The sequence below is a fragment of the Mastigoproctus giganteus genome, chromosome 7 (assembly GCF_048544385.1).
Source record: "Mastigoproctus giganteus isolate SK-2022 chromosome 7, ASM4854438v1, whole genome shotgun sequence".
In the NCBI taxonomy this organism is placed as follows: domain Eukaryota; kingdom Metazoa; phylum Arthropoda; class Arachnida; order Uropygi; family Thelyphonidae; genus Mastigoproctus; species Mastigoproctus giganteus.
In genome coordinates this window covers 198,822,429-198,835,386 of record NC_143581.1, presented here as the reverse complement: position 1 = coordinate 198,835,386, position 12,958 = coordinate 198,822,429, and the positions used below count along the sequence as shown (strand labels likewise).

The window sequence follows — 12,958 nt, the reverse complement described above, 5'->3', positions numbered from 1 at the left end:
CTGTGATAGAATAAAAATGTTTTATATACCCTTTATTGATTACTTACCTAAGTTACTAAGCCTGTACTAAGCCCTGGAGGATGTTCTAAATACATGCTACAGAGAAGTATGTAGCCAGTAATGACTAAATTTATTTATTTACATAAAATGCTGTTGCTGTCTGCTGCTGTTGTCTAAAACAATATTCTGTATATGTCTAAAACAATATTCTGGTTTTCTAGTTTACTGTTATTGAGTATATTAAGTAAAATTTAATAAAGCCAGTAGGTATTCCATTCTTTTTGAGTTTTAATTCATAACCACATTGCCTCATATCTTTTTTGGTTTTTTGTTGAAGATCCTTATAACTCAAACTGTTTGTGACATTATTATATTCTTGAGTATCCTAACTGGTACTGTATATTTGATTTCCAGTTAGTCAGATGTGTTACTTCAAAGTTGTGATCACGTATTTTTTATCTGCTTTTGATGGTTTAAGGTAATTAGGATAAATGTTATGTTTAATTTCGTCTAAGTTACTATTGAATTAGACTAGATTGTCACTGTAAGCTTTTATACCTATATGCTTTTATTTTTATTTATTAATTTTTTTTTTTTTGTCTCTTTAATGTGTTCTCTTTTGTAATAATGCAAGAAGAGATTTGCAGCCAAAAATTGATATTTTGGATCCTATAGGCACCTTCCTAATAAGAGTCATACACTTGACTGTTATTTCCAAATTATGCATATTTTCTGTGAAATAAGAGGCAAGTATTTTTAACCTAAGCATGGTACTAAGTACTATAGGTTCTAATACCTCTAGTTTGGGGTTTTCATATAAAAAAAAAAATTTTTTTTTTTTTTAGTCAGGCAGAATAGAGGAAAACGAGTTAATAAAGTCTTGCATTTTTGTACTTTGTGTTGGGATTGTCTTTTATGTGTCTCAAAACTTCAAAATTATTATTAACCATCGATGTGTTATCCAAGTCTTTACATATCCATTTTAGTATTTTTTCGAACTTTTGCTGATTACATTCGCACATATGAAGTGTGACAAAGTTTCGGGAATAATTTTGTTTCTGCAAAAGTGGCCACCCTGTAAAATGTTACGTCCTCTCGCTGTGTAGCCTGAACTCCCCTCTACCTGTATGCAAAGGGTAAACGTTGTCAGTCATTGTACAAGTTGGTTTGTGTAAAGATGTGTTGGAGTTCTGTGTTACGTGAAAAATGGAATTCAATTTAGAGCAAAGAGTTGTGATAAAATTTTTGGTGAAAAGTGGCGAATTGTCAACGGATATTTATGGAAATGATACCATGTCGAAACCATGCGTTTTCAATTGGGCAAAAGTTTCAAGAAGGACATGAATCCGTCGAAGATGCTGAGCATTCGGGGCATCCTTCCATGACTCGACATGATGAAAACATTGTTCGTGTGCATGATCTTGTTCAAAGCGATAGGCAAGTTAACCACAAGAATGATTGCCGAAAAACTAAACATTAATTGGGAAGGTGTTAGATTAATTTCTGACTGAAAATTCGTTGATGAGGAAAGTGTGTGCAAAGCTGGTACCAAAAACCTCTCTCATGAGCAGAAAGAAATTCAGTGTAGTGAAGGAGTTTTTAACTTCAAAATCAATCACAACGTTGCAGCACCCTCCGATTCACCTGATTTGTCTCCTTGTGACTTCTTTTTATTTCCTTGACTGCAAGGAATGCATTTTCAGTCAGTTTATTAAAACAGATACCAGAAAGTGAGTACTGTACCAGTAATGTTCCGATCAATGGATCCTACGGGAATGTGTGTATACAGTCTGAAGGGGACTACTTTGTTCAAAATAAAATTTTTAAGTGAATTATTCTCGAAATGTTATTATTACACCTTGTATAGCTGAGAGTAATGGGCATTTCATGGAATTTTAATATCATGTATAAGAATATGATATTGGCATTATCAATTTTGATTTCTACTTTATGTAAATCAAAGATCTTTTAACAATACTTGCTTTGCTAGTACTGACTTATTGTGTGTCACTCATTTGGAAAATTTCTCTTGATGTTTTTGTGTATAGTTTTTTACAAATTACAGCAAAGTTATTTGTAGCTTTTGTATACACTCTTAATAGTAAATTTATTATGATTTGTTGTTTAATGATTGCATTTTTAAAGACTGTTGATTGTTCATGTACTTTACTGTTAATTGCATTGGTAATATCTTCCAGTACATTTCTTATCCAGCCATTAAAGTATCCAATAGGTAAATTATATATAAGAGCTAACTTATAGCAGAATTGTAACTGGTTATAATAACTTTTTCTTATTTTTTGTAGGCTATTTTTATGATTAGGCCTAAATTTAAATCCGTGCTTTAAATTAGGCTTTTCTATTTATAATCTTCTGCAATACCTAGGGGTCACCTGTTATGATATGTCTGTATTTTACAATCCTAAAAAAAAAAAAAAAAAAAAAAAAAAAGAATGAAAACAAATTTACGTAAATTCGTAGTTTCGTAAGTCGAAGACTTACTGTATTGAAAAATGTTCAGCAACCTACGTAAAAAATATGATATTTCATGTATGTATGATATTTATTTCATAGTATGTATGATATTTCATTCATAAACTTTTTATACCTAGTTTTGCCACAGTAACAGCATTGTAAAGATATGATCTGTAGCCATATGTTTGTAGTTACAGATCCTTAGGACAAAATCTAGGTAAAATCGCTACTTTTGATTTTGTAGGCAGTAGTAAGTTATATTTTTGAATTATACCTGTCCAGCATATTTGTTAAGGCATATTTGGTCAAACCTATTATCAAGAAATTTTATACTGCAGTATTCTTGTATTATGCATTAAATTATCTTTGAGTCTATGTCTGTTATAAAGTTTAGCAAATTTACAATTGATGTAAAAGCCTAGTAAAATTGGTAAATTTTACTAGGCTTTTACATTATTTTTGAATTTAAACAATTTTATCCTAATTAATCTAATTTGAGTAATCTCCTTGTCTGTAATAGCTTGTTAAAGCATATAAATGTTAAAGCATAGTGCGTCGCATCGATTGTTGTGTTCTGTTGTAACGCAAAAGGACAAATTTTGTTTTGTTATTTGTCAGAGATGTCGAAAATTTTTTATAGTAAATATATATATTTTTTTGTTTAAAAAATTATGGGTAAATGCAAAAGAGTTGTGCTTTCAGTTAAACAAAGACTTGAAATTATTCAAAAGTTTGAAAACGGTGCATCTGTTAAATCTATAAAGAACCATTATAATGTTGGTCACCAAACTATACGCGACATTGTAAAAAATAAAGGGAAGCATCGCATTGGACACACGAGTATGTGGTAAGGTTTTTTTTTTTTTTTATCTGTCGCCAAATTTTTTACGTAGGTTGCTGAACATTTTTCAATACAGGAAGTCCCCGACTTACGAAACTACGAATTTACGTAAATTTGTTTTCACTCTTTTTTTTTAGGATTGTAAAATTTAAAACAACAACCAAAAAAAAATATAATAATAAGCAATCAATAACGACGATCACAGAATGCACAAATTGCACAAGTGAGATCAGAGTAACAAGCAAAAAAATAGAAAAAAAAGAAAAGATTCTTACAATTATTTATGGGTGTTTTTTTTTTTTTTTTTTGTTTTTTTTATATGACTGAAGATTTCAGTGAAGGGGACACACACTTCACCATAATAACGTAAAAACCAACAGAATTCCAACTATCCATATCATCGCAAATTCAATAAGATCGAGTTTACTACCCATTTATAATAGATTTCGCTAACAGAAAAGCCCAATAAAACGGAAAGTGCAAATTGTTTTTATTGTTTTTTGTTGGCCTCCAGAAATGTCCTTTAGTAAAATGTGAACTCGCGTGGGGTGATAATAGTGAGTTTTTGCCTTAACCCTGTGAAGTTCTTTTCAGAAAATTTAATTTTGACCGTTATCATGGTGCTGACTAAGTGAATAAGTGACAGTGCTACTAGTAAATCTATCAAGAAAAGGATAGCGATTGAATTGGATCAGAAAATTAAAATCATAAGGATGTATGAAAATAGCCAAACATTAATAAGTATTGTGCTGAATTCAGATTTGTCAATAATAATATAGTAGCAATATGTTACTAGTCATTCCCGAATTACGTAAAATTTGACGAAGTAAGAAGTCCTGGAATGTATCTTTTACATATGTCAGGGACTTCTGTATTTTTGGATTAACTGGAAAATCGAGAGTCTACTGTATATATATATATATTATTATTATAGCTTAAGTAAATTAGGTACGTGCTATTTAATAGTATATTATGTTAGATATGATGGTGGTGGCCGAAAATATAAAACCGAATCTATATAAATATAAGAACACATGAACTTTAACAAGCTGCCCAAATATACCCATGGATCAAAACACCAAGTAACTCTATAATAGCTGATACCGGCCCCTGTGGCCAAACCTAGTAAAGAATAATCATTAGTAAAACAAAGTAATAATAATATAATACCAAATGTTAATTATAGGTGTTAGGATTTGGGCAGCTTGTTAAAATTCATATGTTCTTATATTTATATAGATTCGGTTTTATATTTTCAGCCACCACCATCATATCTAACATAATATACTATTAAATAGCACGTAACTAATTTATTTAAGCTATAATAAAAAATATATTACGACGGATGTAATGCACTATCTAAAATAGATGGCATTAATCCGATCTGGATTATATTGCATAAGATATTTATAAATTGTTCCTATTATTGATATATATATATATATATATATATATATATATATATATATATATATAATAACAACAACAACAACAACAACAAAATAACACTCTTATACCATGTTAAAATTCTTAACAAATAGTTTTATTAAGCTTGGATATAATACAAGCTCAGTACTACACACTAATTTGTTAGCAGGTGATGTTTCAGGATCCTTGCCAAACTCCATTTTCAGACCATAAATGCTTTGGCAAAATATATGAACATCTTTATGAAAATTACTATGAAATTACAACTAATGTTAAATTAAGGAATGTATACACTTGTATTAATATAATGTTGAGAATAAAGAAGATTTAGAACTATATAGTCAAGTTAAATATTAAAATAAAAATATAATTATACTTACATACATGCACTTTTGAGGACCCAGACTTGCCTCGTGCAGGACTATATAAAGAGAATCAAGCAAGATACAGCTTGAGGTTATCAAGGCCAGATAGACGATTGTTGAATATGACGAGCTGGTTCCAGGCTAAAGATTTAAGCTTTATGGATTCTGTTGGAGTTCTGGATACTTGGGTGGCTTAACATCTCAAAGAGGCCCAACACTTCTGGTGTTCACCAGGTAGTATTGCATTCTGTTGTTATTGGGGAAGAGGGGGGTATGTAACATAAACGTTTCCATTTCTATTGTTTTGAAAACGTTGAATTATTGGCTATGAATTTGATTCCTGTCTTTTGTTAATGGAAAGGTCATTGAAGAGCTTAATAAAGATTTTCTTGAAGGGTCTTTTGTAGTTTTGATCCGTGATGAGTGTAGATGTATCCTTGAATTCCTAGAAAAAATCCTCACAAAAATCTGGTCTAAACATGGGCAACTCACTCTCACTGCTCTTGGGTACAGTATTCATGACCTGGCTGGAAACCTCATTCTTAAATGGTCAAAGGTTAAAACCTAAATTCTGGGGACGTTATGTTTCTGTATTATGTTGACGACATATTATGCATCTGGAATGGCAGCGTGGAAGGCATACGTAGTGCCCACAATTACCAAAACTGCATCCACCAATTCATAAAACTGAAAATGGAAATAGAAGAAAAGAGTTCCCTGCCTTTTCTGGATATTTTCCTCCACGGAAAACCTACCGATAGAGGTCTCATCATCCAGTACAACTCAGCCCATCCCCACTGCATGAAAATAGGAATAATGATATCTTATGTACTTCAGCCCTCTGGAGGATATGTAGTGACCAGTAACTTCAGCAAAAAGAACTCTCAGCCCTAACTCATAGTTCTCAACGATGATTACCCACACCACGTGATAAACAGAGTAAAAGATCAGACTGAAAAAGAAGTCAATGAATTCAGAAGAAACATGAAAGATCTCCCACATATATGTATCCCATAAGTCCCAGGCGAAAGCAGCCAGGACACAAGGAGTAGTCACCTTCTTCAGCAACTCATTTTCCGTTAAACAAAAGGCGCAAATTACTAGAAGATAATCCAAGAGGGTCAATATACCACATATGGTGCAGGTGTGGAGCCATATACATTGGAGAATCCTACAGGTGTCTTCGATCAAGACTTGAAGAACACAGGAATGACGTGCAGTATGGTAGTTCCCAGATATTGCCTTCCAATGCAGCAATATCTGGGAACTGGGAATTCAAGGACACATCTGCACTCACCACAGATCTAAACTACAAAAGATCCTTGAAGAAAATCGTTTTTATTAAGCTCTTCAGTGACCTTTCCATTAATGAAAGACAGGAACCAAATTCACAGCCAATAATTCAACATTTTCAAAACAATAGAAATGGAAACATTTACGTTACATATCCCCACCCCCCTTCCCCAATAACAACAGAATGCAATACTACCTGGTGAACAGCAGAACAGTGTCAGGCCCCTTTGAGATGGTAAGCCACCCAAGTATCCAGAACTCCAACAGAATTCACAAAGCTCAAGTCTTTAGCTTGGAACTAGCTCATCATATTCAACAATCATCCATCTGACCTTGATAACCTCAAGCTGTATCTTACATGATTCTCTTTATATAGTCCTGCACAAGGCAAGTCTGGGTCCTTGAAAGTGTATGTAGGTATAATTATAATATTTCTATTTTAATATTTAACTTGTGATTTTAACTTGTCTGTAGAGATCTAAATCTTCTTTATTCTCAACATTTTTTTTTTCATATTTCAAAAATGTTCATATACAGGTAAACTTCGATATATGTGTTTTCGATCAATGCAAGTTTCAGTTAATACGGTCACAAACATTAATACCATTCCTCTATATATGCCCTCTAAAATTTCGAATAGTGCAGCTGATTATGAAACAAAAAATTTTTAACGCAAAAAATAGATGCTTGAAAAGTTGACACAGTTATTGAAGAAATTAGTATCATTGGAAAGGATCTTGAATTTGAAGATGTTGTTTCCCCTAATGTCAGAGAATGCCTGGATTTGCATTCACAGCCACTCACTGACACAGATTTTATAGAATTGGAGCAACAGACGAGAAAGATGGAATTGCGACTGAAGGAGAGGAGTGTCTCTCTCTAAGGAAATTTCATTAAAGGAACTCAAGCAGATGTTTCGAAATCTGGAAACTGTTAAACAACAAATTATGGATTTAGAGCCAAATGTGGAAAGAAGCATGCTAGTTCGCCCAACCCTAGAAAATGGAATTAGCTGCTATCGTAAATTTTAAGAGAAAAAGAGGGCTACAACTATTCAAACAACACTTGAAAAATATTTTTCTAGAAGTAACATATCCATGTTTAACTTATTTTGTAGCTCATTTCTTTAATAAATGCTTTTTAGCTTACTTGCTTTTCATTATTCTTTATATTTCTATCTATATACACAGTTAAAATGTATTTTAAAGGCCTAAATTAAGTCTTCTGATGAATGTTCCAAAACATCATGGATGAATTAGAATTTTTCCCATTGGTTTTTAATTTCGATATATGCAGTTTCGAGATAATGGTACACTTGTTGCACAAATTAATCGCATATATAGAGGTTTACCTGTATTCTGCCAAAGCATTTATGTTCTGAAAATGGGGTTCGGAAAGAATTCTGAAATGTCTCCTGCTAACAAATGAGTGTAGTATTGAGCTTGTATTATATCTAAGTTTAATAAAACTTTTTGTTATATATATATGGCATAAATTTTTTTTTTTACTGTATGTTTCCTAACTAAATTAGTGTTTAACATTAGCTAAAAATATTATCTTATGTACATTAGATGCTTAGCATTAAAACTGAACTATAATAAAATGTATAATGCAAATTGAATAGTTGACAATTAAAACAGACTTTAACATCAGCTAAACTGAATTGGTTGAATAAACAGGTAATGTAACATTGTTTTTGGGTAACATGTACAAGAAAACTGTAATTCAGCATTTGGATAAATGTAAAAGTAACTGTTGGAACATTACAGGAAGTATATATGATGTCTTGGTATATATTACTAAAATAGTGAAATAACATGACATTCTGGGACTTATTAGTTGATAATTTTTAAGTGGTTTATTCATTTGAATAGTAATTTTTTATTTTAAGACAAAGTCACTAGGTCTAATTAAGACCTAGTGCCTTTGGTTATCCAAGTTAAGTATTTCTTCTCTCCCTTTATTAATAGTTTTTCTTTTTTTTTTTTTTTTCGTAGTTTTAAAAATTTGGGCTTTATTAAAATTCAATTATTATTGGTATTAGCAAATCATGCTGGTAAGCAAGCTTGTAGAGACTGTCATCCAAAAAAAGTGAGGAGTGCTCAAAACTATGCATCTCAGAGGAGTTGCAGCTGATAAAATACATTATTCACATTTTTCAATACTTAAGACGCATGATGTACCAAATGGTTAGAGCATGAGTGCAATACCACACTCTTTGAGTGAACTGTGATTCAAGCCCAAATGACTGCCATATACAGTAAATGATTTATCATAAACTCCTCTTATTTGTTAGTCATTTTGGACTATAAACAGCTTTAAATAACACCCCACTGATTTTTTTTTTTTTTTTTTTTTATGGGGTCTAATGTATTGTGTACTTAGCTATGTACAGACATGACATTGGACTGGAGTGTTAGCCAGGTAGGCTGCGGATTGAAAGATCCAGCCATGGAAGAAGAATATAATTTTCTGAATAGATAAACTGTACATCTTTTATATTTAAGTTTAAGTATAATATGTATAGTAGTACCTTAATACAGTTATGTGGATTTCTGAAATTTTATCAATAACTGTTAAATGTAAATACGTTTTTTGTTTTAGACTCAGAGAAAATGGCACAGTTTGCTTTGGAAGAAAGACAAATTCGTGAAGAAAATATTCGTCTTCAGCGCAAATTGCAAATGGAAGTTGAACGACGAGAAGCACTATGTCGACATTTGTCAGAAAGTGAATCTAGTCTTGAGATGGATGAAGAGCGGTAAGTTTAAAATAATTTTAGCTTAAATGACTCAAAATTCAAATAATTTTTTAAAAGAAAAAAGCAGGTCTTTATAATTGGTAAGATTTTGTAGAAATACTAATAATGTGAAAAAAAAACCCATGGGAGGTTTAAAATGCTAGAAAAGCATGTTTGGGTTTTTTTTTTTTTTTATTTTATCATGAAAATGAAACAAAAATAGAGAATTTGTTTTGACTCTAATGAGTAAAGGATTACTGGTAATAAAAAATAAAAGTCACCTATTGGAAATAACAGAAGTATTAAATATACTGGAAAGAAAGTTCTTAAGATTTTTTTTGATTCAGGAATCCATGTATCAATCATTTCTCATGGCCAAGCGATTCTTGTTATATACACGGTGTTTCAAAATTATGTATGCATACTTTAAAAATTTATATTTAATCCTAATAATAATATTAAATTGGTGCAGTATGCACCAAATTTAATTTTCTTAAACTCATTTTGTAGCTTAAAAATAGACAATTTTTTTACAATAATTTAATTTTTGTTTTATTTTATAGATACCTCTAAAATGATAGTGCCCAATTAAGTTTTGAAGAAAGAAAGGCAATTATAAAATGGTATTGGAAATGTCAATGAAGTTCAGTGTGTTTGGAAATCATGATATGGAACAAAAGCACTCACACGTTTAACAATTACTTGTTTGCGGGATAAATGTGAGGAGCATGGAACCATTCAGAATGTTAATAACTTAGCATATGGCAGGAGAGGACATCAAGAAGTAATGAAAACGTTGAAGTTGTAAGAAATGCAATCTTGTGCACCCCAAAAAGATCAACAAGATGGTGTTCATAAGAGCTAGGTTTAAATCATACAAGTGTTTTTGGAATGATGAAGGAATTAAAATTTAAGTCATTTATACCTCAATTAGTTCATGCAATCCAGGAAGATGATCAATGGATAGGTCATCGAGGGAATGCTTTTGAATATCCTCCAAGGTTGCCAGATCTCACCCCTTTAGATTTTTTTGCTTGGGGATACTTTAAAAATCGGGTTTACAGTCACAAACCGCAAACATTAGAGGAATTGTGGATGAAAATTCAAGAAGCAGAAAACATATCACTTGATTTGTTCATTTCAGTATGTAGATCTGTTGAAGATAGATGCCGCTCATGCATTAATTAATGCTGATGGAGGGCATTTTGAACAATTAAAGTTTTATTTTTGTAAAAAAAATTGAAAAATTTACATTTGTATATATTGTTAATTAAATATAATTTTTTAAAGCATGTATACATAATTTTGAAACACTCTGTACATATATAAAGTGGTTTCTTCAGCTTACATAGCGCCTCCAGGTGGGAAGGAGCAGCAGTGCATAGCACACGCTTCTTGATTAGACCGGGTTTCGAGCCCGTCACTACCAAATACGGAGGATGCGGAAAGGTCAGGAAATGACCACCGCATATTCCCGGAGCAATATGGCCTTAGTTGCTAATGCTCCTAAAAAAACCAAATAACAAATCAGCTTACATTTGTTACAGAGTGTAATACCCTTACCAAGGGTATTTTTGGTTTTTACTTGAAACCAAAATGTTATCTCTCTGTTATTTCCTGCTTGGAGCCAAAACTTGAACAAATCTGCTCATGGTTAGCAAGTTTATTTTTATTTTTGGAAAACAAGCAGATGGTCTTATTTTGCTAGATAACTGGTAACGAAGAAGCCATCACTGCTGCTGTAGAATATATCAGTCTATCTTAAATGCACTATAAAAGCTCAATATATGAAGCAATGACAAAAGATCTGGCAAACCCATGGCAGTAAACATCTCCAAATCTAACCTGCACTTTCATCTCTTACAGTTTATTATGCATTCAGGCAGAAAAGAAATCAAGCTTATAAGATCTGAACCCCTAAATTGTTCAAACTGTAATATGCAACTCACAGCACAGCATATCTTCATTGACTGTTCATTCTAAACAGGAATTAGACAAACTACCATTTTAAGTCAGACATCCATGATCCTTCATCCTTGAAATAATTTTAGAGCAAGGGTGTCCAACCCATGGGACATGTGTGGCCCCCTCCTTCATGTTGTTGCAGCCCACAGCCATGTAGGCAGCATTCAATTGTTATGCATCCCCCAAGTTTAAAACTAGCATGTCACAAAATATAGTTTCATGTTGACTTTTTGAAGATATCTGTTTTTAATAATATTCAATTTTTCTCTATTTCTTTCTCATGTTTCCTCAAAATGTAGCAATATTATTAGAACCATATTAATAGAAATGTTATAAGTATTGCGTAATAATTGGTTTTGTATTTAATTATTAAATGTAAAAAAAAAACAAATACAAATGTAGATAACAAAAATTATTTGTTTCGAAAAGTGTATAAGTGGAAGAGGAATACATCACACGATCCATAAAGTTGTTTAATGGTTCATTGGTGTCTTCAGGTGTGTGCCTGCAGCATAATACTTGTCATTATGCTGCCTGTTCTACACTGAATCAAATACAGGAGCTGAAGTTTGAAGTATTACCCCATCCAAGATCCTTTTTCTGTATTCATCAGACGTAGTGCCATGGTTTTATCTTTTTTTTTTTTTTTTTGACCACTGAAAGATGCACAAAGAGAATGTCACTTCTCATTGGATGTGGAAGTCAAGGTGGTAGTGTGTTATAAATGGTTTCAACATCAACCACAAAACTTCTCTTGATGAATTCAAGTATTAATGCAGCAGTAGAGGAAGTATGTTAAACATGATTGGAACAATGATGGCTATTGTTTCCTTGTTATATGTGAAATAACTTTTGCAGCTTTCATTTGAATGACCTTTGTACATTAGCACTCTAATTCTACAAGGTTTCGTAATAAGTTGTTTCAACAATTAATAAACCTTTGGTTAAAAGAAAATTTTCATGTCTAGTCCGCAACTGTCCTTGAGATAAGCACAGCCTCTAGCTTGTGTCACCTATGGGGGGGAAAAAAAAATCATTTAAACTTTTTAAACCTTAAATACCACTTCCAGATCTCTGTGCAGAAATCTCATCTTGAGACTTTGCAACCATAAAAAAACTTAAGTTTTTTTGGGTAGTGAAGTAAGCCTCAAACCATGGAAATTATTCTGCGGTTTGAGGCTTGCAGCCTAAGCATTTCAGTAGCCTAAATATAAACCATCTCTAACTGTGTAAATAACTCACAACTAGGTTGTATAACTTCTTTTGCTTTGGGATAACTACAACCCTCAGATAAGGGATTGGCCAGTTCTCAAACAGTTGTCTGTGTGGTGGTACCCACTGAAAATAAGTGTCAGTAGACTTCTCTATTGGGGAAACATTACTTATTCAAAACATTAGAGACAGGCAACTATGAAAGAGCAAGTGGATGCCTGTTTGTATGCATATCGAGCAACATTTTGAACACTTTTTGTAAAGGTTTGTACGATAAATATATTTTTCAAATATCTTTTCTTTTTAACCCCAAAGAATTACATTTTAAATTAAAGCTTTATAGGAGTACGTCACTTAGTGACTTTATGAACCCCCTCTAATATAAGTAACTAAGGAAATAGTTATCAGTTTGAAAATTAAAGACAGCTCTTTGTATCAGCAAAGGGAATGTGGTTAACAGTTAAACTTTAAACTGTTAGCTACATTTGAGATATGAAAAATTAAAATGAAATATATATACAGTCCTCACTGATGACCCATTTTGATAAATTAATTCATTTGTTCCTAAACATGTAGTGATTGTGTATTCAGTTTTATTTTATTATATGTTATTTTAGTTCCAAATATAGTTAACAGATT

At 32.0% G+C, this 12,958-nt stretch overlaps 1 protein-coding gene across 1 annotated transcript in view; it reads left to right on the top strand.

The window, feature by feature from the left end:
- LOC150083545 (coiled-coil domain-containing protein 6-like) overlaps window positions 1–12,958 on the top strand; it is a 126,962-nt gene that overhangs the window by 99,950 nt on the left and 14,054 nt on the right. Inside the window, exon 5 of the mRNA XM_090377351.1 lies at window positions 9,007–9,163. Coding sequence (XP_090233477.1) covers window positions 9,007–9,163 — 157 coding nt within the window. The remainder of the gene's footprint in view (window positions 1–9,006; window positions 9,164–12,958) is intronic.